Below are 27,356 nucleotides of genomic sequence, written 5' to 3'. Positions count from 1 at the left end.
AACTTGGCTATTTTATTTTATTATATTTTTCTCATCCAGCTCCAAGATTCATTTAGGACTGCCTTACTGCAAAAAACAATCTTGCATTTGCAATTAGGTCTCAAAAACTATTTCATGGATAACTAAGAGGTTAGTCACGTAACTACAGAAAACAATTATAGTTGGCCAGTTTCATTTAAAGCAATCTCTTGGATACTTTGCAAATTTGAGGTAATGATTAACCCCCATTGACATTTGTGCACTATACAGGTGACACATAAGTCAGTTTTGTCTGCCACTGACTGGCATCCTGAGCATTTGTAACCAAACTGAAGTTGGTAACACTGATCCTCAGTTTGAGTTAATTTGGAATGGTCCAATTTTTAACAGGTAGTTTGAATCCAATACAAGCAGCATGTAGGTCTGAAATCAGCCTAGAAAAAAATAGCTTCTATATATCACAATTCATTTTTGATAGAATACACACTTAATTTCCAGTTGACTTCCATCCAAAGAAAAGTCACTGATTTGCTATTCAGGAAGATGGTATTTCCTGAGGTAGCATTGACAATAAGAGACACTAATCCAACAGATAAGGTCAAGTACCATATCTTCCTCCCATGGCTAGGAAAAGTAGTGTCCACAGCCCTTCTCCTCTCACAACCTTGTTGCCTGTGGGCATAACACACAACTACCCTACACGTGGGCTGCTGGGCTGACATCTCCCAAAGCCCGAGTTCAACACACATGTTCCCTGTCCACCTTGTCCCGAGATCACCCCAGGAAAACGCACCACCACAAGCAACGGGAATTCCTGTCACCTTCCCATGACATCCTCTTTCCCAAAGGATTTCCAATAACCTGAGAAGAATTTTAAGAGTTAAGAAAGCCACTAGCGCCTTGTTTTGTATAACAAATTTCAGCGTGTCGCATGCAAAAACTGCATTAACTGGAAAATCATTCAGCTTTTAGAAGAAAAGAACAAGCAGAATGCAAAATAGTATTTTCACAGAAAAAAAAAAAAGGAACTTGTCAATCCTGCTACAACTAAATTAACAAGACTTTATTTTATTTTTAGAATACAGATGCTAACAACTAATATACGAGTATCTCTGGAATATTCCACCCACAGCATAATTTTTTTGTTTCCACATAGAAACAATAAAACTCAAAAATTATGACACTGTGATCATTCTATTTTCATGTATTTAAGAAAAATAGATTTTAGATTACAAAGCCATCTTAGAACACATTAAAAAAAAAACAAACCCCAAAACTATGATTAGTATCACGACCCTAGGCAACCTCTGAAAAAAAAATAAAATTACCCACCTATAGCGCACATGTTTTTAAAAGAGTATTAGATTACCATTATAATGTTATACCTCAGTGACTGTACAGCAAAACCCATCGTACAATTAAGTAAGAACAACAGTAAAGTCCTTACTGCCCATGTTCTTCATTGAAAACTGAACCTTTCAAAGAAGGTAGTCCTATTACCATCTTACCTCTTACATAAACATAAACCTGAAATACAAATTCAGATTTGCCTATTAAGTCATCACAGCCTAAAGCAGAACTCCTGAATTTCCATCTCTGACAGCTGAAAGCGCAAGTTTCCTTTATTCCCTCTAACACATTAATACACAGCCCTCTCAACAGTCAGCAAATGATAGTATTTATGCATCAGATTCCAACACCCATTAGAACATATAACAAACAAGCTACATTTTTAATGCTGCTCCTTGAGAAACAGAAGTGTTACGTAGTATTTCCCATTAATCATCTTAGACTTTAATAGCCACCTATTCCTGCTAAGTACTCAACACTTTATATTATTCTTTGTGTACAAACTATCAGCAGCTTCATGTTACTTTACAGCACATAACAAGCAACACAGCAGGAACCCAGACTCGTAGTAACAAGACAAAACCAGAAAAACTGCAAGTTCTTTTGCTGGGTTTTTCCCTACATCTGGGTGGATTTAGTCCATCGACCCTGTATGGCAAAAGTGCTTGTAGCAGCCATGCTTGGTCCATCAGCTGGCCAAACGAAAAGCAATGACTGAGAATTCAGATTCGTAACATGAATATATAAACAGACTTCTATTATTTCCCCTATCAGCCATCCAACTTTCACTAAAACACACGTACAGGGAATTTCTTCTTCCTCCTATATAATTGGATTAGCTTGCCCAAGGTTAAATTGTCTTAGCAGAAATGCAAACCTTATTTTTCAATTTAGATCAACTGAAAATAAAATACCCACACCATACAAAATTCACATTTGAGACCGGAGCAAAGGCCTTCAGTTTAAATAGCTTAACTTGAAAGGTGCTTTATTTTCAAGTGAGACCAAATGAAAATGGATCCTGATCTCAGGAGACACTGCACATTTGATGGCCCTGAGAACATACATGTAGAAGCTGCTATTATCTGCGTAATTTAAAACAGACTGTCAGATAAATATTTACCATTATTTATTTTTAAAATATTTTTTCTCCGAATTTATGTACCTTAGCACAATCCTTTTTTGTATAAGGGGGAAAAAAACCAATAAACTACCAAAATGCTTTACTCAATTAAGCCATTTAAAATAAAAAAAAAAAAAAGAAGGACTTTTAAATCTTCTAGGACAGGTATCACTTTGGCAAGTGCCTTGCGATTATGGGTGATTTTTGATATGAAGTCTTTAACTTCATTACTATCACAATAACATGCCATTAAACACGAGCAGCTACATTCTCACTTCAACAGTCAGCATTCACTACTATTGCTTTGTTTTAAGTTTTGACAAGGCTAATTTTATTTTTGTATGGCTTGATTTGTTATTTGGCTTGCAAACCAGAAAAAAGCTGCAATGCTGCAGCTCAATGCTCAAAATGTTGCAATGCTCAAAAAGTAAACATTTCTGGTAATGTTTACATCAAATCATATTTTACTTATTAGTTTAATTCTTGAAGAAAGTTCTATTAACCTGTAATTTCAAAAGCTCCAGCTTGGCATTATAAAAAATCTGGGCTGATATAGACCTATTTAACCCCTATTCCTACGTTACAGAAGAGGAGAATCAAGTATACCCATATTTTCCCTGGAAGACATACTGATGATGCAATAATTACTGTTTGTGCAGCATGCTATCTTTGCTGTTGTAATGTATAAACCAGAAACATGTTATACCACAATAAAATCATAATTCTAGTTACCTCACTGAGGAAATTATGGTTTCAAGAAGAATTTTGACACATGTTAAGATCCGAGACATCCCACTGCATTGTTATGATTTGAACTCAATATTTATTTTGAGTGAAAGTGTGTATTACTTGCACACAGAGAATTTCAACACCAAAATAAACCAGGTTGCCTTTCACCATTAATACCAGTTACCAAGCATTCACCAAAACTGAACTAACTATGCAACAGAATTGCATCTGTTGGGTTTCTGGATTCTTCAAGCTAGCACTAAGAGAACTGCCTCTCCACAAATGCTGCTAAAGATGCCAGCACTGTTACAGATGCTCACACACAGTGTTTGTTATCCAGGCACCTTCAAAAAAACACTTTCAAAGCACATTAAAGTCACGCCGCCCCACAAGATGGTGCTAGCACATTTTTAAAGACATTGCTACCACCGCCAACAAATGTTTGTAGAAGCCTTGAGGCTGTGAAGGGATTCTCCCAAAGGAATTGCATGTTAGGTGTCCTTTGAAGCACTTCAAACGCTGCAGACCACACTAGGGGCTCTGGTGTCACTGCTACGGCCCCCCACGCTGAACACATGGAGTGACCAAGCACCACGCTGGCCACAGCCAACAGCAGGCAGGGGGTCATGCACGGGAAGCACTTTGCCACTGGACAAAGGAGACCAGTTAAACCACCAGCCAGTCTCTCACTGGCCCTGTGTTACTAACTGAAGGTAAGAAGATAACTATGGACCTTCTACACTTTTACTCCATGTAGTATATGTAAGAATTAGAAGTGATTATACACAGCGGCTGTTGAAACCACTCTAAAATTTCAGTGACAAATATATAAAATAAATTTTGGGGGAAATAAATAAATCTTTTCCACCATTTGCTTTTCTTCCAGTTATAAATTAACTTGCAATGCTACAGGTGGAACACCGCCAGATAATTACATTCAAGTATCTGGCATTCAAAGATCTTTTACAATTCTGCAAAGGCAGCAAACATGCAGGCATGCACACACTATGTATTCAACCTATGTCTGATGCTCTACACAGATTTTCTAACATATTCTGAAACTTCAAGTTTTGATAATTTTTCTGTATTCTGACCTACAAGTTCCCTAATCTTTACATTTTTTAAAATTATGCAATTACATACAATGGCCAGTAAAAATTATTTCTCAGTTTCTATAAAAAAAAAGAAGCTAGCTTTTCTACTAAACCATCATTATATAAGAATCAATTATAAAATGTGTATTTTGATTAAAAATGGATTCTCCAACGCCTTTATCAATGCTTCCCACAAAACAGCGTACTACACCAAAACAAGCACTCGTCAAGTTTATGGAACAGAAACCAGTACTTTGAAGGTAACAAAAAAATCCCCGACAAAACCCACCAGTGCCTTGAATGGAAACCCTCTGGCAACTAAAACCACTCAGCATCTTACACAGGAGCAAAGAAAGCCTCAGGCACTGATAACAAAACAAAACCACTTATTTACAGATGTTGTGTGCGTGTTAATTCTTTCCAGCTATTAATGTATAGAAGAGGTGCTGCCAAGCTAAAAACTGAAACAATTACTTCAATGAATAATTAATTAGTAAATGTGTGTCAGCTACTTTCTTTTTTGCACTTAAATACCTCAGTCTTTAAATTATCACCCTAAAAGCAAAGTGACAGAATTCTAACTACCATGTGTCTACCACTATCTATTACTTGGAATACACTCATCTCTCCCATTTTCCTAATACTGAAGCTGGTTCAACAGAACTATGTTCCAAACTAGAAGCGCTATAGTATTTGTGTTACCGTTTTGCCCTGAAGTTTCACCCGAGATGCTCACTGCTACACAAGCATACAAAAGACGAATCTCTTTGCTAAGACATTTATCATCTAAATACACAAGACTTCAGTAGCAGCATCAAACAACCCCTATCTTCATTTAACAAATGGGGAAACAAGACAGATTAAACCGCTTCTCCATAATCACGCTGGTCATATAGAGTATCTGTAACAGACACACAAACCCAAACGACTGCTCAAGTCCAGCATCTTAACCATAAGACCCCCCATACTATAGAGTGCTTCAGTTTTATTAACACAGAGTCAAGAATTGTACTGCACAATGGATTTGCTGTAAGACTAGAAAAAGAAAAGGTAAATGCAAGTTACCTAATGGGGACAACCTAACAATGACGCATGACCTGAAGACGTGTGCGTAGAGGAGAAAGGAATGCATAATTTTGCCTAAGTACCTCTAAAGGTCTTGAAAAGTATGAGCAGAATGCTGTCTCTGCAATAAACCCTTCCCATTTGACAGCAGGAGTCATCCCGTAAGAAGTTTATCAGGAGAAAACCCCTATCCCCACAAACCCAGCAGAAAATCGAGTCCTTCAATATCATGAGAAAGGACTGCATTTCTCACTGTTTCTCTATGTCTCTATCATTGAGCCATCTCATTTTTTTTTTCTGCAGCAAATAAGGAAAGCCTCATGGAAATATGGGGGTTACTCTAACATGGAAGAGTGAAAAAAAATATATAATTGTACAGTAGTAACTTAGTAGAATACATGGATGAAATCTAGAGGTATGCATGATTTCAGGTAAAAAGTTCGCATTCCCAGAACACGGACAGTCTAGAACCAATACAAAAGGACTCTCCAGAGCAGAACACAGGTGAATGAAAGCAGTGCGTGAATGTTTGGAAAAAAAAATTGTAAGCATATTTAGGATATTTACCTTCTCTCAGTTCCACATAAATGAGGCAGGAAAGCCCTGTTACCAAACAGAATAAAAAAGTTATTTCTTAAATCAGATGAACTAAATGGTGATTTTTACTGCTCCTGCTTTTAACCACTTTTAACTCTTAAATTTCTCCAGTTAATAATGGACAGTTCTTGTTCAGCAGTAGACTGAACAGGTGACATTCAACTCGTAACATTATGCAACAATACAGTGTGCAATGGATTTATTTGAATTACTGTCAAAAATCATGCACTACGCTTATTTGCCTAGGACTAGGCACATACACATTTTGAAGGAAATGCAGACCAAAGGAAGCTTGTTTTCCAAAAGGCCAAACAAGCCAAATTGCTAATCCTGAGTTTAAAACAGTAAGCACTCCAACTGGATAAGCAAGCTGTAGTAAAAGCTACAATACTTATCCTATCACAAACCCTCAGCCTAGGCCAGTCTTCCTAGTAAGATGAAAAAAGAATATTTGCTACCCATTAATTTATAAGCATAAACTCCACAGGTGACTTAAGAAGGTAGATGAAGCAATGCCAACATCCCATGGAGTTTACAGTCTGTATATACACTATGAAATTTTAGATTAAGAAAAACTGTAGCATAAGCTTATTTACCTTTTCCAGGAAAAGATATTTGCTCTTTTACAATTTGACTAGGTCACTGGGAATTTAATAAGATCGTAAATAATGACATTAGAGAAAGAATGAGAGCTATCTGTTGAGTTCTACAACAGAAAAACAATTAATCAGGCCTATCCAGGGTAGGCATGCCACAGTTTTATAAGGCTATGTGCTCACATGATGAGAACTCCCTTACTAAACAGAAACCAGTTAGAATCCAGGTTTCTGAAAACAACTGGTTATTAATGTTAACTTAAAACTAGCTCTGAATCTTAAACGAGTGAAACATACACCTCTGTGTCAGAAAACACGGAGAGCCATTCCACATCAGAATTTACTCAGTGAACCTTGTTCTGTCCCCATCCCCCACGAAGCTCAGAGTTTAGACAGTTCTATAGTTTACTTTCACTTCTTGTGGCTGGCTGCCACACCTGCCAGTGTGACAAGAGACCTCTCTTAAGGTCATAAAAATGTGAAGATTTACTGAATTACTAAGACTTGGACCAGAGCATTGTTTTGAACTTAGCACTCTGTCCATCTAAATAATATAGTTCTGAAATCGCTTCTGGCATCAAGTATGCACTGAGTGCTTTTCGCAGAACACTGATGATTATTGTTTTTTGGTACCTTTTGTGGACAGATTACTTAAAGAGTTGTGATTTGAAATCATTCTCTTCAAGTAAAGTCCATTTAACAATGACCTTTACGTTGTATTTACAAGCAATATGCGAAGTGTATCTTAAAGATTCCATGTATTTCAGCAACAAAATGGGAAAAATTATTCATACTTAAGCATATTACCAAAAAAAGGAAGACGCACACTGACAGCAGGGGAAAGCCACTCAGTTTTCACAGTGTAATCATAAATCAATCTGGAAGTTGGAGACTGATTCGGCATGATAAATAAGAATATTAGTTTCTGGTACCTTGCTTTTTTTCCCCTATCTGTTATATTCAGGGTTTCAGAATATTTCAAACGGCCCTAGTAAAAGTCCCCTTAAAAATTTGCAAGTTAAAGTCCCGTTAAGGTCTAATTGAAAGAGAACACAAACAGAAAGTAGGACAAAAGTCAAAAACAAAGAATGTAAACAACAGAAAGAGATAGATATTTGCAAGCAAGATGTTGTACTAAAAATAAACGGTGCAGAAGAAAACTTCTTAAATACAAAAGTGACGTATATTATTGACACAGAATTCTTAATGCAACATAAATCTTAACTCTTTAGCTAAGTGATTTTAAAAAGGAGCTGCCCATTCTGCAAAGTTTTCAAATAAAAACTGCATGCTAATGGGAAACTCAATGCCTTTAACTCTTCATGGAAAAAGACGCAAACCCATAAAAGTTATATGGCAATATACGGTTTATTTGACCAACTTTCTTGCCAAAACAAACAATATTTGCCTGAACTGTATAGCAAAAAAATAAACAAACTCTTCATTAATTTTTTAGTTATTGTTAGGTACAACAACTTAGGACAGAAAAGTAAGTTGGTTTTCTCTTCAAAAAACTACCCTATTAAAGAAATTCTATTATAGAACCTCATATTGTTATTATGCAAAAGAAACCATACTAAAAAGGTGTTTAGCCTGTAGAATTAACCAAAATTGCAGAGATTTCTCTATGCAATAGCAGAGTGCATTTTCAAATTCATGGGTTTTTTTTTTATCCTTAAAATTAACATGAGATTAAAGCTCCAGATAAAGCCCACAATGATTTCTAGCCCAAGGCCAACTCTTGTTCTGAACTGTAGGAGTGAATTTAAATGAGTGTCTTACCTGCTTAGTTTTCTTTCGACTTCTTTGGTAGCTTTAGCTTCCAATTCTCTGGAACAGAAAGTGGTGTTGGTTTCCATGTCAACAGTAATGCAGCACAAAGCAAAAAATAAAACTGGAGCGGGGTTAAGATACACACTGAGCTCCATATGTTGATTTGTCAGGAGGAAATGGGGAGACCACAGATTGCCAAGTAATCAAATGATATGTTTACCCAGGGACAGCGAGGCAAGTGGAGCATAACCAGCACCAGCTATCCTTCCCTACTACGCAACCTCTACTTAATTGCTTCAAGTACTTTAAGGAAAACAATTCTGCTGCATCACTTGAGCCTGAGAATTTCTTTAAAATACAGCAGCGAGAAAGCCCTCCTTACCCTCTCAGCCTGTAGCGGCGGCTGCAAAGGGCTGCCAGCTCCGCAGGAGCAAACAATAACGAGCACGGGAGGTCAAAGCTCAACTCCGCGGGGAAAACACTGCTTTTGGGCAAACGCCGCGGCCCCTCCGGGGGGGAGCCCCTCCCCTCCCGTCCCGCCCGGGCACGGCTCCCGCGGGGAGCCCGCCCGCTGCCGCACCGCAGCCCCCGGCCCCCTCCACCGGAGGGGCCGCCAGCCCGGCCCGCGCTTCTCCACCCGCTGCGGCAGGGCCGTACCGGGCCTCGGAGGGGCTCCCCCCGCCGCCCGGCCCCTCCCCCGCCCGCGGCGGCCGGGCCCCCGCTGGCGCCTGGGCTCGGCGGCGCCCGCCCTTCCCGCCGCCCGGCCCCGCCCGTTACCTCATGTATGTAAAGTGCTCGGAGTCCGGCCCGGCGTTAGCTGCGGCCCGGGCCCGGCGCTGGCGCGGCGGCTCTAGGCGGCCTGGGCCCGGCACTGCGGAGCGGGAGGGCCCGGCAGCTGCTGCTGCAGCACCGCCGCCATTTCCTGCCTCCTAACCCGGCCGGGTCCGGCCCCGCCGCACAGGAAGGGAAACCCCGCCTCGAGCAGCACTTCCGGGTCGCCCGCGCTCCCCCGACATGGCGCCGTAGCAACCGCCCTAGCAACGGGGTTGGGGAGGCGAAGCGCCGTCGCCCTGACATTGAGGCCGATCCCCGGGAAGGCCGAGCTCGCTCGCAAGGCCGGCGGCCGCCCCGCCATCCCCGCGGGCAGTCCCCTGGGCCGAGCCCCCCTCCCCAGGCGGATGGCAGTGGGCAGTGACAAGCACCGACCTTGCCTCAGGGGAGTCTCCACCGAGGGGCCTGGACTGACCCCTACGTGAGGCCTGCCCTGCCCGGGGCAGGGGGTGTGGGTTGTCTGCGCTGCAGGAGCTAATCCCAAATTCAGGGGCTTCTGTGCCTCCGGCCTCCGCCATCTGCAGCGGCACAGCCCCGTCACCCTGGGCAGGGCAGCCATGGCAGCGCGAGGGGATGGGGTGGCTTTTCGTAGGGTGCTGCTACCACTGGCCAGGTGATCACCTTTGGATTTAGTGTACCGCTGTAGTTCTTACTTATCCTGAAAGCATATAGATAATTCCAAATTCTATCTCACCACTAACCATCCTACAGAAAAGGACAGTCGTTTCCCCGAGCAATGCCGGACGAGGCACAGACAGGAACGTAACATATATTTTCACACATATTTGTCTTTATGTGGTACAGCGGTTTCAGGTCCTAGGCACTGCTGGTACGCTCGGCTCTGTTCTGAAGTTTGGGGCATCCATAACTACTGAGATTGATGGAAAAGAAATGTTAATGTGTAAATAACCACCATAGAGTATGATAGACTTTTCTCTTATCCTTACACTGACTTTATTAGGTTGAGGGAGGGAACGGGAAAGTATCTAGCATTTGCAAACCTAGCTAGAAATTGATTATGTGAACATACAGCTTAATCCAAAAAGTACACAGAGAGATTTCTAACATCAAATACGAAGAGCGAAGAATAGATGAGCCGTACTCTCTGTTACTGTACTTGACTTCAGTAAAAATACCCCAGAAATTAATTTAGAAAAATCAAAGCAGTCAAAGGACTGAGAGGGAATAATGGAAGAGATTTAAGAACAGTAATGTCAAGAAAAAGCGAAGCCGAGAGCCCACAAAAATCCACAGTAAACAGATCAGCATTCTTACAGCACTTCCCTGTGGAGAAGGTGGAGCTAGTGTTGCGATGAGGTCTTTGTAGCCCACACACTGCAAAGGTGAGGACTGGAAAATTCCTCAAAATGAAACGATTTCATTTTCATCGTCAGGTCCACAGAATAAACAATGGCAAGAAAGTATTTTTTAATATTTTAAGTTTAGTCAGAGCATTTTAAAGTGTTATTACTGGCATCGATAAGAAACAAAGAATAAGAAGCTTGCTTACAGTACTACTTTTAAACTCTTGAGTCCGTTTAACATACCTGCATTTGAGAACACTATGGCTAATTTCTCCTTGCAATTTCCAATGCCTATAGGATAAAATTAGAAAGATGCAGATGCACCCCTCTTAGCAAACTGATAATAAAAGGGTGAAGACAGATAATAGGTTTCTGCTTAGAAAATTTAAATGAGAAAAAATTATTGCCATGCCAGGTACACCGGTAGTGAGGATGTATCATACTTGCAGCTACATCTCTGCAAAACAATCTTTATAAAATTTGAAAAAGTATATAGCTTTCGATACGTGCTTTCTGGTTGCAGGGCTGGTTACTTTGAACAGCAGAACTGTCACCGCGACGGCTGCTTACTGGCATTCCTGCACTGAGTTCTAAAACACTGGTTGAAAATACCCCAGCAGTCTGCACAGCTACTCTTCAAGGGAATAACTGTTATTGTATGTGCCTACAGTACTTTTCAGGAATTTAAATTTCTTCTCAACTCCCTTCCACTGTTCACATGGAAATAAGCATCATCCTGTCTGCTCTTATTATAAGAGCCACTGAGAAAAGCAGTTTTGTTGGCATAGGAAAGTTCTCGCTCTCTTTTTGCATCCAGCTTGCACATTATCACAAGCATTTCCCAGCCCAGTTTCAGTTGGCCTTTACCATTCTTATTAATGCTAGCGAAAAAATGAATGCCATTTTATTCACCTGTGAAATAAATGGAGGCCCTGGACGAATGAGCAATTGTCTCTGGAAATCTGCTGCAATATCAGCTGTCTTTCTGCCAGCATGAATGGAGTAAAGTATTTTTCACCTGAAGAAGATCCTACATTATTAAAGATGAGCATTTATGACAATGCAGCGTAGCCAGTAAGGGTATTTTTGTCCTCTTCTTAGAGACTTAATAATACAGCGTGCGTTGCTGTGAGCCGAACATGCACATGCATAAAGTGATTGTATTATCTTCGATGTACTTAAAAGGGCACTGGTGATTTGAAATCAGTTTCTCAGCTTCTATTAATAACTTGTATGTTAATTTTGGTCATCTTTATTTTTCTTCATATGAAAAAGTTTGGATTGTCATGTAATAGTGTGTAACTGAAAGCCATTATTTCCTGACGTCTGATTCAGCTTCCTGTTACTGTTCCATTCACAGCAGTCCTGTTTTATCTGTCTTTAAAGACACTACGCTTGATGTAGGAGGACCGCTGTTAAGTCTGTCCTCAGTTACGAGGGCTAATAAATGCATTATGTACTCCTGTTATGTCATTTTGTTAACTGTATTATGCCCCTGTCAATAAAATTCATAGTCAAGGTCTATAGCTTTCTTTATTATTTTAGATTGTTCTCTAATTTTATTTATGCACATGCTCCTAGCGACTAGACTGTTGCAGCAATTGCTTCCATTCTGCCCTGTAAATACTACAGCTGGTTAGCTGTCAGCGAATCTGCTGCATTAACTATTACTTATTGCTTATCCCGTCATCTCCTTCTCGCATCACCATCATGATCCTATCTCTTTCACCCTCACAGGCAACACTTTCCTTCAGTTAACTTCTTACACATCTGGAACTGGCTGGTGAACTACTGGATGCACTCGGGAAATTCAGGCACCCTCAAATTGGAAGAACATTTTCTTTTATTCTTTCTGAGACACCTGGGTCTGTTTACCCTGGAGAAGACTAAGAGGGGATCTCATCAATGCTAATAAATATCTAAAGGGCAGGTGTCAAGAGGATGGGACCAGGCTCTTCCAAGCAGTGCCCAGCAACAGGACAAGGGGCAGCTGGCACAAACTGGAACATGGGAAATTCCATCTGAACATGAGGAAAAACTTCTTTACTTTGAGGGTGACAGAGCACTGGAACAGGCTGCCCAGAGAGGTTGTGGAGTCTCCTTCTCTGGAGACATTCAAAAGCAAGGGAGAGTGGTGGGTGAGCAGCTCCAGGAGGAGTTGTCCACCAAAGATCTGTTCTGTGGCCCCTGCTCTAGCTGCGTCTTCTGAGCTCCTGCTGTCTCTTCCGATTTCCACGCTGCTCCTAACAGCAACGCATTCCCATTAGGTCATCTCCAGAATAGTGTCCAAAGTTAATCACCCACTCTTGGCTTTAGCTTTAACATGTGTTTTGTTGAGTGTAAGGTTATTTGAGAGCCAAGGTCTGGGTCATCTCCTCTCCTGTTTACTACATTTTTTTTGGTTCATTCTTTGTTCTTTTACTCTTCTGTTTATTGGAGCTTGGACCTCTGGACTTCTTTGCTAAGGTTCTAGTTTCTGATTCTGCCAGCAAAGGGACAGCAAAATAGCACCATTGCACTTACAAAGACATATGTAACCCTCTGCACTGGGAGCTGCGTTCAGCTCAAGGGCAGATAAATCCTTAACACCCGTCTATGAAATTGCAGGCACATCTCTTCCTCATGGGCTCACTGTCTCTAGGAACCACCATCTTCCCAAGTGGAGAAGGAGTTCTCCGGGTACCGTACGCAGGGAGGAATCCAATTAATGCCGCCGGTGATGCTTCCTCCACACCCTGTCACTGCTGTGCTACAAAGGCAAAGTGTTCACATGCACTACAGCACGTTGATGGGCATCACCTAACGGCCACCTGGGCTAACGCCCTGTGCACATTTTGCTGTGGTAGAAGACTACTCCGTCAGGAGATGTTTGCCAGCTGCGCCTGCTGGAGACTTCCATCTATCTCCGCTCCCTTTCTGAGGAGAGATGGAGGTGTTTGGAAGCCATGGCTGTGGCTCCTGGTCTCTCACACACCTGGTGGCAGAAGCCGGGCTCTAGCTGGGGCAGCAGCCGCCTTCCTGGCCTGCCTGCACCTCTTCCGACTGGGAAGGATGAGCAGAGGAGCTGTGGTGTGCAGGGATCACAGGGAAAAGCCCCACTGCTTGCAATGAGCAGAAGATTGGATCCATCCACTGATGGAAAAGGGTGGAAGCGAACGCTCCCTGTGCGGGTCAGAACCTTCCCGCAGCAGCCAGCACGTCTCCCAGTGTAGATGCAGGCTCCGCTGCTTCCCGGCTCTGACCGCTGGGGTCTAAGCAAAACAGCCGAGGTTTGGGATTTGGGAAGCCTTATATTTTGTGGTGTTAGCACTGTGCTTAGGCTGCCAGCCGCTTCTCTGTTGTGCATTTGAATGGCTCCAAAGCACTATGGTCATTCATGGAATTAGAAATAGTGGAAACAACTATTCAAGGGCAACCAACCTGCCCTGCATTCAGGCAGCTGCCAAAGATGGATCTTTGCTGTTACATTTTCACCACTCGGTAAACATGCCCTTCTGGTCACTGGTCCCCAAATATCTTTTCCCAGCAACAGCAGCCACCATCTGCACCCTGCCAGCCTGGCACGCACGCAGGTCCTCCCATCTTCAGATATCCCCATTAACTTTTTAATTAGGATTTTCATATAATCAGAGTGAGGGAATAAACTGCAGGAGAAAAAGACTGACTGAAAATAGTTAAAAACGAGCTGGCGCCATTTCAACGTTTCCCATCCCCTCCACCCTTCCCCTTTATCTGCAGTTTGCTGTCAAGGCATCACGCAAAATGAAGGTTTCAGCGTGGAGTTGGAAAGCCGACATGTTAGAAAATACTTTCTGCTTAATGTCTGGGGAAAATAAAGTAAGGGGCTTTTATAAGGCGACGTGAGAAGTGCGGGCCTGGGAATGTGGAGAATTGGCCGTCAATAACCCTTTGCCGCTTGTTACATTCAGCATCATTATACAGAATGAAGACGCTGTCACGAGCAAAACAGATTGTTTTCAAAATTGCACTTGACTTAAATAATCTAAATGAGCTGATCTGACAGACAAGGGAAAACAGTCTTCTCGTTAACACAGAGGCTCTGTGTGTTACTCTGCTCGGAGGCTCCTTCCCTTGTTCATTGTAGAGCCTTTATTTACAGGATGCATTTTTAGAGCTGTTTAAAAATAGCTCAGGCGATGGTAAGAGGTGGCGATATAAAGGTACTGAAGAGGCAGTGCTTACTCATAAAAACAAGGCCTGCCCAGGAGTCACTCAGTTAACTCAGCCAGAGTATTTATGTTAGCGAGGAACATTTGGGTCTCTGTAGGATCCGTAATTAGGAGGAAAAAGCACCGACTACAAAGTTGGAAGTTGCTAACAGAAAGCGTTCGGCTTGCCTTCCAAGCAGAGCTGGAAAACAGCTCGCAGAATCTTATGCTGAGGCTCACGACGAAGCAGTCGGTGCCTATTTCGCAGGCTGCAGCAGCAAACAATCGTTAGATCTGTGCTCAGGAGAAGAAAATTCACTGCCTTGCCTCCAGGCTCCCAGCGCCTTCCCAGCATTATCACCGTTACACAGAGTGATCAGAGCAGGGGAGAACAGGCACTTGGGGTTATTAAATGAGAATTTAATCCTGCCCTTTAAATCAGCAAAAAATTATAGAAGATAAAGAATTTCCCTGTGTTTTAAAGCTAGTCCAACGTGCTTTCCCTGATCTGCGTTTGGGAAGGCTGCCAACTGCAAAATGGAATCGCTGAGCCTGGATTTCACTCTGCATCCAGCCAATTACGCCGTCCTCACATCCCCAGTCTCTTAAGTGGTGCAGTGCAATAGACGTTTCCAATCTTTATTTATTTACCAGGGCTGCATTGCACTTCAAAAGAAAATCGCACCGATGGGCTCATGGTGTCTTTCCCTTTTTGCCAGTTCCTGCGCTCCGCAGTGCTCAGGTGTTAACGAATACAACCTGGCACTAATTGCTCATGGAGGCTGGTGGGAGCATTTCCCCTAACTCTGAAGGTTCCCCTCCAGATGCCGTGCCAGCAGGGGGGTCCGGCCACTGCGTCCCCTGGGCATCACCTGCCACTGCAGCCAGCTCAGCTGGTTTTGCCTGTATGGTGACTGCTGGGTCACTGTGTGCTGGCATCTCTTTCACAGGCATGGTTCTTTCTAGCTCATTTCTAGATGTTTTTTTTCTAACTAAAAAGACAATTTCAGAAAGTAGCAGGGCACTATTTGGAGAGCCCACAGAGCTACAAACCACTATCCTTTTTCACTGCTCAGAGAGTTTGTGGAGTCTCCTTCTCTGGAGATATCCAAACCCCTCCTGGATGCGTTCCTGTCCAGCCTGCTCTAGGTGAACCTGCTTTGGCAGGGGGTTTGGATTAGATGATCTCTGAAGGTCCATTCCAACCCCTGCCGTTCTGTGATTCACCACCAGCAAGAAGATGTGGATGACATGTGCAGAGAAAAGTGCTTCCCCCCTTCTTCTGCCCTCCAGTCTTAATAATTTGCCATTAACTTGGTGCAAACATTGAAGTCCACAGAGGAAACGGCTTCCCTTGCCTTCGACCCACCAGCTGCACCCATGGCAGAGCTCTGGCCCTTCCACCAGGAATAATCCTGGCTGGTGAATTGGGAGAGAGACGTGAGCCAGTTCTCCTGAGAAACCACCGGAGCCATGGCAGAGGGACAGGAGCGATGTGGCTACCAGAGCGGCCACCAGCATGGGAAGACCCTCGAGGGCCAATGCAGGAGGCGGCGCTGCCCGGAGGCAAAGACCACGCATGTGCTCTCGCCTTCGCCCCGGGAGCTCACACCCTGCCTGGCCAGGTGCTGTTGTTTATGTGTATTTATTCTGTCCTCCGTCATGTTTAACAGGAGTAAGCCACTTTTTAATCAATGCTTATTGATCGGCTAACTCAACAACTGCCTTTTCTCAACACAGTACCAGGTTAACAGCAGATTTCACCTATTTCTTTTGCACTTCTCTCTGACAATAGCGCAAATGATTTCTGCTCTGCCACAGACTGTTTCTTTTTGTGCCAGCAATATTCTCTGGTTTAGGCTTCAGAAAGTGATTCATCTGCCGAATTTCCTAATTACAGAGAATAAAACGGGGCCAGGAGCAGCACCATAGACCACAGCATGAGCTCTGGCACTTGTTACCTCCTGGGACCATCTCCAGGTGGGGAGGTGTCCTCATGCAAAGTCACGTCGGTGCTGCCAGGGATACACTTCCAGCGGTCATCGTGCCTGGGCCATGGCTGGCGTCTGCCATGATGTTTCAGTGCGACTCTGAACTCCTGTGCTGCTGTTTCTCCCAGCTGTACGTGGTCCTAATCAACAAGAGTTCATAAACACACAATGCACCTTATTTCGTTAATGTCTGCGACAGCCGCAGTGTGCCCTGAAGAGCAAAAAATCCTAAAATGTGACTAAAATAAAGTTTTACTGTATAGCTTTTTTCCTCTGCTGTATAATTAGAATAACTTTCTCTAGTCACCTTTCCAAGCAGGAGATATGCAAACAAGTTTAAGCTTTAGGAAAAGGGACTTTAACCCCCAAGTCTATGCAAAGTCTAGGCTTTGGTCCTACTGAACTGGGTTTGCTTCTCTCCATCTGTACAAATCCAGAGGGGTTTTTCCCACCCCTTGGTGACAGTGGCTGAGGTGTCAGGCTTGAATGCCGCCGTTGTTTTTGGCCGTCACATGCTAGGCAAGATTTTGCATTGTGCTTCTGAATGCCAGCCAGCTCATTCCTTAACCTAGTCAGAGACTGAGACAGTTCTTTAAGGGGAGCATGTTAGCCTAAAGAAGCTGCTTCAGTTTATCTTCTTTATTATTTATTAATCACTCCAGCAATGATCTGACATTGTGCATCTTCCACAGCAGGTAGGATCAGCTGGGAAGCTTTGGTGTGAGAAAAGATGCACTGTACCACAGGATGCAATGAATAAATGCAATCACTTACAGCGTCTGGAACGATAAACAAATGCACCCAGAAGTAACGCTGTACAGTTATTTATACGTAAGAACTGGTTCACTGCAGGCTCCGTAAAATGGCTCCCTGCTCCAGACATACATATGTGTAACCGTGGCTCTGCTGAGGTGTAGTTGCTTTGCTACACGTTTCTTTCACTTAAAAACATTTATAAGTATGTATCTGGGGGGAAAAAAATATATCTCACATTTGAATTTTAATTAGTTTAATTACCTGCTGCTGCCACAGCGTGGGCAGGACTCCCCTCCAGCAGCCCGTGCCCAGCCACCGCCCTGGTGGCAGGACCCCGGTGATGGGCAGCATCGCTCCGGCACAGAGCCGCGAGCTTCAGTGCCAGCCCAGCACACGTCTCCAGGTCAGCAAGGGAAAGAAAGCCCAGATATCCAGACCCCATGCCTTAGATTTTGGTACCTGGCAGGATGATAGACCAGAGATGTGACATGCGGCTGCCTGCTTTATTAGAATGGGTGATAAACACCAATGGCCAGCATAGACCGTGGTTGGTATAACACTAATTTATTAAGAATTATGATTTTTCTTAGGCTTCCCATTAAAGAAGACCTTCAAACCCTGGATTTGTCTTGGCCATCCCTAAGGAATGATGACGCTTCCTGGGCTGCATCAAAAGCAGCGTGGCCAAGTGCCAGCATCATCAAAAGGAGATTCTCTCCCTCTGCTCCCCTCTTGTAAGACCCTACCTGCAGTGCTGTGTCCAGCTCTGGAGACCCCAACATAAGAAGGACATGGAGCTGTTGGAGCGAGTCCAGAGGAGGCCGTGGAGATGCTGTGAGGGCTGGAGCCCCTCTGCTATGAAGACAGGCTGAGAGAGTTGGGGGCGTTCAGCCTGGAGAAGAGAAGGCTCCGGGGAGACCTTAGAGCCCCTTCCAGTCCCTAAAGGGGGCCTATAGGAGAGATGGGAAGGGACTCGTTATCAGGGAGTGGAGCCATAGGATGGGGGGTAACGGTTTTAAACTGAAAGAAGGTAGATTTAGATTGGATATTAGGAAGAAATTCTTGACTGTGAGGGTGGTGAGACACTGGAACAGGTTGCCCAGAGAAGCTGTGGCTGCCCCATCCCTGGAGGTGTTCAAGGCCAGGGCTTGGAGCAACCTGGTCTGGTGGGAGGTGTCCCTACCCAGGGCAGGGGGTGGGACTGGATGGTCTTTAAGGTCCCTTCCAACTCTAACCATTCTATGACTCTATGGAGAAATGGGCCATGCCTGCACGTGTTATCTGGGGGCTCACCACTGCCTCTGTCTCCTTCCTGACTTCTCATTTTTAGATCCACTGCCTTGTCAGGGCGGCCCACCCAGCAGCAGCATGACATCTCTTCTGTCAGAGACAGGCTCTTCTCCTTTTGCTTTTGAAAAGATGGACAGTCCTGGGCAAAACTTCGTCTGGAAGCCAAACCAGGCCTGCTTTGCATGTGTGCTCCAGGAAGAAGCCAGGCAGCCTCTCTGATGGTCACTTGGGGGCAGTTTGGGCTACCGAAGAGCTGAGCTGTCCCTGCAGGTACCTCTCTGCCCTGACCCTGCAGGGAGCCTACATACTCCCCAGTATACTCCACATGCCTGAGAGGGGAGTCACAGGGATGGGCTGGAGAGGATGAGCACACAGCGTTCCCTTCAGTTATTCATATGCAGAGTGGGATAGCTTGCAATTTCCTATGCTAGGACATAGGAAACACATCCAGGCTGACACCATGACTCCAGTGAAACGTGTCACAGGAACTGTAATGCTAGAGTGGCTCATATGTCACCATAATGATGCAGGAAATTACTTAGAAGACTGTCTGAGGTTTAGCAGGATGAAAGGTCTTTCCTGCGAGACCTTTGAGGCCAATAGCTTCATGCCCACTTCCAGCTGCAACCAGGCTGTGGGTGATGTGGCCCAAGGCTGAAGAAGTCCCTGTCCCACCTGCTCCCCATAGCAGCAGGGAAGAAGACTCAGCACGACGGCGTGAGCTTTGGACAGGCAGAGCTAGCTGTTCCCCTGCAGTTCATGTGGCATTTTGATTTGCAGTCAAGAAGTCAAGCCCAAATGCTCAGCAGATCCGAACCATATACTTTATAGATCAGGCACAGGCAAATCTCCCCACTTCCTTCTGGGCAGGAGAGATGTTTTGCTCCAGGCATCCAAAGCATTAAAAAAGCTGCATCGTGCTACTGATTTTGTGCACATCAGGTGAGGGCACAAGTGACCTGGAGATTAGTTTTCAAAGAACACTAATTTAAAAGTGGTCTTGTCATGATTATTTAAATTGCTCCTAAACGCATCTGAAAAGGTATCTATTTGGTGTGTCCGCATATCAGTGCAGCACAGCAGAGATTTGCAGTATAAAACAGACTCTGGAGTTATTTTGATAACAGAGGAGAGCCCTGCGGTCTGCTGCTCTGCATCAGCGCTGACATCTCTCCCTTCCCCGTTACCAGATGCGCCCCGCATGTATCTAATTCATTCCAAGTCTGTGCTGACTTGACGAAAATTTCGGAGTATATCCCAAGTATTTAATTTGGTTTTGTCTGTTTTCATTTCCATCTCTTACAAAAGGCTTATTTTGTTTTACTTGGGCTTTTTCTAAATAAGCTGCTCTTGGTTTTCCCTTTCGGTTTGGTTCTGAGTGTTATGGACTTTTGTAAAATCAAAACTGAAGAGCTCTTCCCTTTTCACCACACTGCAAACCAAATGCATTGCTTCGAGACAGGCTGATGTGGGTTTTTGAGAAGTGCACTGTCGTTTAGCTGTAAGTGCTGTATTTTCACAAAAACAGATATTAATAAGACTATCCACCTTCAATTGTTGCAACTTAAGAAAAAGTAAAGGCTGCTCTGAAATTCATAGGGGTTTTTTGGATAAAACTAGAGCAATTCAGGCTCGTTCCACTTGGACCGTGCTGGTTTCTGTTAGCAGCACTTTGGGTGCTGGAGGGTGGCGTCCAGCAGCAGGAGAGGGTCCAGCCCCACCGGGGGAGTGCAGGCTGGGTCCCCGGGAGAGCCCTCCATTGTCCCCCAGCACTTCGGGCTCCTCTCCTGGGGCTGGCAGCCCACCTGCAGCACTCCAGCCGCCATGCCCAGCACCGGCCCTGTGCTCCCAGATCCTCCTCCGGGCCCTCCCAAGGCTGGATGTTCCCCTCTCCTCCTCCTCCCTCCTCCTCCTCCTGGATAAACTCCCTGCAGCCACTGTCACAGGACTGACTGCCCAGCTCCTGCTGCCTTCCGAGGATGCCTTTATCAGAGGACAGGCTGCTCCTGGAGACATTTTATTTCTGGACAAGGCTAAGATACGTGGCTTCTGCCCTTAACAAAGTCTTCACTGTTCTCCAGTTATCATCTTCTTTTCTTCCTGCCTCATTTCGTGGTCTGAGAGCATACAGGGGGCCCCAGGGAGCACCAGGACCTCAGCAGGGACACACCGTTGCCCCTTTTTGGGGCCCCCTTTTGTGTCCTCCCCACAGCCTGGGGAAGGTTCTCCAAGGAATCGGTCGACCAGAGCCAAGGACCGCAGTGCCTGGGAACCAGGGTCTCCACTAAACCTGCATCAATATGCCTATGTACGCACGTGCCTACTTCTGCGTATGTCTTTGCACCCTTAAGCAGATCTGTAATATCATCACATTTACCAAGCCTTGAACTCCCCTAGAAACAAGGATGGATACTGCAATTAACAGATCACACCCTCCAGCAAGTTGGCTACAACCCTGCCTCCCTCGGCGGGAGCAGGCAGCCACAGGAGGCTGGTGGCAGCATCCTGGCTTTGGGCTCCTCTTTCACTCCAAGCAGCATTTTCCCCTGCCCAGGGCTGGGATCGCAGCTACTGGGCTCTGCAGTTCAGCAAATCCACTTGAAACTGAACCTCGTGGACAGGGTTGCTCTGAAAATGACGCATCTGACCGTGAAAGAAATTTCCGATACGCCTAGGTAGTGGGAGAGAGAAAGAAAATGTCTCCCCCACTGCTTGCTCCAGCCCGTCCGACACACTGTGGCTGGTGCAGACCCATTTTCGCAGGCTCTGAGCAGGGCGATCTGCTGCCTGCGGGGCTTTTCCCCCAGCACAGGTAACAGCCGGCTCCGCCGAGCAACTGCCCTTCGGCTGGGGGAAGAAGAAAAGCCAAGAAACAAAGTGTTCTCGCCCTGATTAAATCACATATATTTCTGACCAGCTATTTCACCAATAAAAAACAAAGGCTGCTTTGAAATGGATGCCTGGCCTGGCCGGCTGCCAGCACTGAGCAGGAGACAAAGGCTGGGAATACAAATGCGGCGCTGGAAGTGGCGAGCCAAGGATGCCTCTGCGGCAGGGAGAGCGCGTTGCCATGGAAACCACGGTGGCCAAACTGGAGGAAGGAAGGACCTGCACTGGGATGGACTGGGAGCCACCAGAGCCACCAGAGCCGAGAGACAGGGGCAGCGGTCCCTCCAGTACCCAGCTGAACCCCCCCAGAGAAGGGGGTTGCACCCAGGAGGCAGGACCAGATGCCGGCTCCTCATTGTGCCGGTGCCTGAGACATGGGCTGTCCTGGTGGATGAGGACAGAGAAAGGGGTTCTCAGAAAGTGCACGTTCTTTAAACAGAAAGGTGGAAACTTGGGGGTTCTTTTACAGCTGCCGAGCACCAGGTTGGCCCCGTGAGGTGCCCCGTCACAGTCACTGTCCATGTTCCCTGCACCAAGGGACCAGGCAGGAGAATAGGGCGGCTCGTCTATGAATAGGTCGGTCATTAAAGATCAACAGCAGCTCTCACCTGGGCAGAACAAAGCAGAGCCTCAGCTCGGGGGAAAAGCACTTTTTCCAAGTTCTGTGCAGCTCTCCAATTGTAAAGCAGAGAAGCAAGGCTGCTGCGTGCCTGCAGGAGAGCTGTAGCGGTGGCTTTCTGAAGATGAGTGCCTTAGGATGGGGCAGAGCGAGGGCAGGTCAGGCAGGAGAGCGGCCATCCTCCAGGAGAGCCTGACTGTGGGTGGAAAAACTATGGGGAAAAGAAGGTGAGCGCTGAACCCCCTGAGGATTGTCACCAAATCTGAGTTTTATACACTCAGATCATTAGAAAGGCAGGTTTTAGTCTCTATCATAGCCGCGGGTTAGGTAGCTATTAGCTTTTCCCCACCGCCCGCAGCTGTATAAACACACCCTTTGACCGGGTACCCGGATACTATGTGGAGAAGTAAAAAGAGCAGCATCCTTACAGACTGACCGAGGGAGACCTTCCCAAGGGTAGAGGTTCAAGTAGCAGAAAGTGTTTAAAGGTGAGATAAAAATCCTACGGAGGACTTCCCGGAGTTGAGAAGGGAGCTTTTCCAAAAACTTCCTGCAGCCCACCGGGGCCCCTGCTGGGCTGCTCTGACTTAGGTGGGAGGGACGTCTTCCCTGCCTGGAAGGTGCCGGGACTGGTGGGTTTGGCCATAGAGTCTTGCAGATAAATCTCAATGCTAAAATCACCGTCTGTCTCAAACACGGTGGAATTTGTCAGTGCCTTGTCAGTGCCGTCTTCGTCTCCTAAGGCAAGCTTTATGCTGCCTAAGCAAATTAGAGCCAGCCTACGGCAGATAGACGTGTGTGCTCCTGCAGCTTCCCCAGCTACTGAGGGTATTTGCTGGTCTAAGGAGAGGACAAGCAGAATGAATGGCATCCTTCAAGCAGACGGTGAAAATGAGCCAGGGGGAGATCCGTGGAGGAGTTCTCTTCCCTCCTCATTTCATCAATGCAAAAGCGGTCTGTGCCGGGGGAGGAATTCCTTTAATGGGTTAATGCAGCAGGCACAAACCCTGCTGGCCTGGCCTGGCCTGCGATACAGGCTGAGCAACCCACTCAGCGCATCCAGCCCCTGCAGAGCTCTCAAATTATCTGCAAAAGAGATGTAACGGTCGCTATGCAGAATTATTTCAACAAATTTTGACCGGTGGGCTGCTCATGAATGGTTTGCGGTGATGACCATGATTTGCGTGTCTGATACTGGTGCAGGGTGATTTATCATTTAAAACACAGGAACTGCTCCCGTGTCCTGTCCAAATAGCCTGCAAGTCCGTGCAAAGGGCTCCTGCGTCCCGCCGGCATGTGGGCTGAGGCACCGTCCAGGCAGAAAAAACTTGGGGTTCCCCCCCAGTGGGCTGGAAGCACCCTCTGCCCTTGCTTTCTGCCCGCCCGAGGCTCACATCAGCCAGGGGCTAACGCCAGCAAAGACCAACATGACGCAGGGCACACCACCCGGAGGTCTCTGCTCCGCAGCAGCACCTGCCACCAAATCTGTGACAGCAACATCCCGAGCAGTGGGGAGAGCTCCAGGACATCACCCTAGGGGCTGGACATCACCCTAGGGACCAGACGTCCCCCTCCGCCATGGGGGACGGGGTGGACCCTTCACCACTGGTAACTGGGAAGTGAATGGGAAAATAAATCCTGTGCACTTTTCATAAATCCCAAAGCCCTCGCCGGCTTTGCAGAGCAGGTAAGGGAGCGGGAAACAAAACATCATTTTTTAAGCAATGGGAGGCACTCAGGTGCTGCCGTGAGGAGGGCTGTATAAATAGCTAGAAAGACAGATTAGACAGAACAGAGCACACTGTCAGCACACGACAAATAATAAACGAAGGATAAGAATCCCCGGGGAGGCACTTTTCTAATAAATGACATTTTGATCTATAGCTTTAACAACTCATCCCAAGCCATCATGTACTGAATTAGGAAAAGGAAACCCGTAACCTGCCCTGACAGTCCTGAAGAGGGTCAGAGAGGCATAAATACAGCTGTGTGGAAGGTAATGAAGACATTTACTGCGCTCGCAGAGTGCCCATTCCACCAGAATTCCTTGTCAGCTTTACCGCTGATAAAAATAACCAGCTCGTTTTCTTTTTTCAATATTGAGCAGCTAATGCTCCTGCAGCCGCCCTGGGCAGAGGAGCCAGCTCAGCCTGGCCCCGCGCTCCCTGTTATCCCTGCCCCACCGTCTCTGCAACGCGCCGTGAAACAAGAGCAAAAGCAACCAGAGCATCTTCGCGGTTTAAGTGTAATTAACTCCTTCTGGCAGGCTGAACTCTCCAGGCAGGTATTTTTCCATTTAAATTAAGTCCACGCTATCTCTGCAAACGTGCCAAAAGTCGCCATCATTTCCAGGCGGCCGTGATGAACCAGGATGTGTTTGGAACGGCTCTGGAGGCCAAAGAGCCCCGTGCCCACCAAATCAATTAGCAAACACCTTCTCCCAGCCCTCTCAATAGCAGCCTGTGATCGGCCATCTCTGGGACTCATTTGTTGTCGTGTAGCAATCAAAACTTCATTTATCTTATTTTAATTAAAGCTAAAAAATTCAGTAGCCTTCCATTTCTCTCATTGCTTTGCAGGGGGAAAAAAGAAAAGCCAGGAGACTAAAGTGACAGGATGGGAAGAAAGGCCTTTGAAATAAACATGTGCCGGTTCTGTTGGCTTTTATTTAATATGTAGTCCTTTTCTTAAAAGAAATAATTATGTTTCAAAACCTGCTTTCCCTGTTCAGAGAGCTGCCTCTTTCCACATTAATGCTATTTGCATGCGCCATCTCCTCCTACCCTTCAATAATTTAAACCTTCATTTTTTATTCACTCAGTTGTCAGATTCATTTACATATCATATATCTATATTTAACACTGAGTTCGCTTGCCTTTTATTATTTTTTTTTTTTTAAACAGGAAATAGATTTCCCTTCTAATTTAACAACATCTCGGGGAAGGGCTTGGCTGTGAAGAGAACGTTACTTACATTTGTGGCAGTTAGCGGCGATGCTAAACTCCCGTTTGATGGGAGGCAGAAATGCCGACCGGGGCTTGGCAGCCTCCCGTGGCCAAGCCTGTACCTTCCTCTTCTCCATGGGAGCTGGGCTGGAAGCGTGTCCATCCTCCTCTCCATGTGCACGGAGAGAAAAAACAACCTCGGTACCTGCCTGGGGCTGGGGCCAGGGGAACGCCTCGGCAGGGGATTGCTCCAGGCTCCTACTCAAATGTTTGCTGTGGTTTGACAACTCTGCCTTTATTAATAGCGCGATGGCAATTACCGTGATTGCCGTTAACACTTTTTATTAATTGTGGGGTTTGTGGCATGCGTGGCTGCCGGCGGGGTGGAGGGAGGTATGCCAGGAGCCTGCCCGGCTGGAGTGAGAGCCTTGGCATCCCGGGAGCCATAAAACCCCTCGTATGGGTGTTCGTCCTGCCCCAGCTCCCACCAAGGGCTCCAGGAGGGCTCACGCCAGGCGCTCCTGCCTCTGCACGTCCTTGGGGAAGGCAGTGAGAGCTCAGCGTGACCGTCAAGGGCGTCCGGCCAGGTCTGGCACAGGTCTGCGCCCCAGCAGACGCAGGGGTGATGAGGAGATGGCAAGCAGCCCGCGGGATGGCTGGTGGCCACACGGGTGGTGCTGGAGAGGGATGAGCCTGGCAGCAAGCCCCGGCATGGGGCAAGCCTCGGGAAGGTGGCTGGGTTTCTGCAGGGAATTCTGCATCTTGTGCAGCTCGGGGCTGGCTGCCTTGCAAGGGGGGGTGTCCTTCAGCCGTCTCTGCCGTAAATTCGCTCAGGAAACCAAGGGAAGTCACCGAGTAAGGGTTCAGCTGACGTTACAGCCTCTCCACCCGGAGGTCTCTGGCACCTCCCGGCGTGAGCAGTCATGCCGGAGCTCTGGGATCAGCCGTCTCTGACGTTTTGGAGAGGGCTCTGCCCACCAGCTGCCCGACACAGCCCTGGGGAACGAGGGGAGGCAACAGGGGGGACACAAACCAGGCTCCTGCAGAAAACTGGGAGCAAGCCCGTATGGCAGCGCCCTGCAGTGGGTGCCGTTCCCAGACCACGGTGGACGGTGGCATCCACCGTGGTGAGTGGAGCTGGTGACAGGGACAGGGCAGTAAGCCCTGAACCTGACCCCACCATTCCCTGGCCCACCAACAGCAGCCTTTGGCTACTGAGACAGGTGAAGAGCCAAAAGCCCCCTTCTCCATCCTGCCCAGGTTTTGCTCTTGGACCACCCTGGCCTGTCCATGTGTATCATGGGTCCCTTAGAAAGCATCTCTGTGGTGCTAGGACAAAAAAACGCATAGCAGCATCTGATCTATCCCGTGTGAGCAGTATTATGGGGGCAAAGGGTTATGTTCCACATGGATAGGCTTAAGACCTATGGAAAATAAACAGTATTAAAGGCAATTTGAAAGAGAGGACATGAATGCGAAAGGGGCAAATCAAAGAGTCGGTCACTGAGAAGAGGCTCAGATCCCCCTCCCTCATTTTCCACATTACTAGAAAAAACAGTGAACTGATATCAGACAAATGAGCCCTCTGGACCCAATTTTTCAAGTTAATGAGCTCCCCTTGCAGCTCTTCCCTGGAACGGAGACTCCCAGCACCTACCCTTCGCCACAGCCTCTAATGAGCGAAGCCGCCGTCATCTATCTCAATATCTGCAGAGGAGATGGCTTCCGGCTGATGCTCAGGATTTACATGCCGCCCTCGGCACGAGCAGGGCGAGTGTGTGGGGGAGAGACACCCTTGCCCCCTGGTCCCATGGCGGGCAGCGCTGGCAGGGCAGGCAGGCAGCAAGCCTGGAGCCATGGGGGACCTGCAGCATCTCCGGGTGGGAGCCGGCACGGTGCCTCTCTAACCCAGGGACCGCATTTTGGGCGGTGGAGGGCTGAGCTGCCCGGGGCAGCTCTGCAAAGGATGCTGCAGGGCCCTGGGACCTGCTGGCATTTTAAAAGCTGTGACGTTTCGGTGGTGTCTGCCTTCTCGGTGAGCACTGACGGCAAGCCTGGCGCGTCCCTGCCTCTCCCAGGCTTTCAGCATCAACCTTCAGCTGGATCGGTGTGTCTGTCTGGTTCAAAATAACCTCTTGTTTCAGGAGGAAGTTGCTTTTCTTGCCCCCAGGAACCTCTTTGCAGTCTTCGTCGGGAGATTTCAAATGGACTTTAGTGTATTATTAAAATTCTCCCTCGTAATTGCCCTTTGCAAGG

The 27,356-nt window shown here is 46.4% G+C and overlaps 1 protein-coding gene across 12 annotated transcripts in view; it reads right to left on the bottom strand.

Moving 5' to 3' along the window:
- TNRC6A (trinucleotide repeat containing adaptor 6A) overlaps positions 1–27,356 on the bottom strand; it is a 107,085-nt gene that overhangs the window by 44,147 nt on the left and 35,582 nt on the right. For 8 of the 12 annotated variants that reach the window (XM_074598922.1, XM_074598908.1, XM_074598909.1 and 5 more), the window contains 2 exons: positions 8,316–8,363; positions 5,908–5,943 (listed from right to left, as the gene is read on the bottom strand). In XM_074598922.1, coding sequence (XP_074455023.1) covers positions 5,908–5,943; positions 8,316–8,363 — 84 coding nt within the window. Of the gene's footprint in view, positions 1–5,907; positions 5,944–8,315; positions 8,462–9,083; positions 9,270–27,356 lie in introns of those variants that run through there. The other 4 variants (XM_074598913.1, XM_074598917.1, XM_074598920.1 and 1 more) reach the window with 4 other exon arrangements.

The sequence above is a fragment of the Larus michahellis genome, chromosome 8, assembly GCF_964199755.1.
Source record: "Larus michahellis chromosome 8, bLarMic1.1, whole genome shotgun sequence".
Classification (NCBI taxonomy): Eukaryota; Metazoa; Chordata; class Aves; order Charadriiformes; family Laridae; genus Larus; species Larus michahellis.
This window is presented reverse-complemented; position numbering and strand designations above follow the sequence as displayed.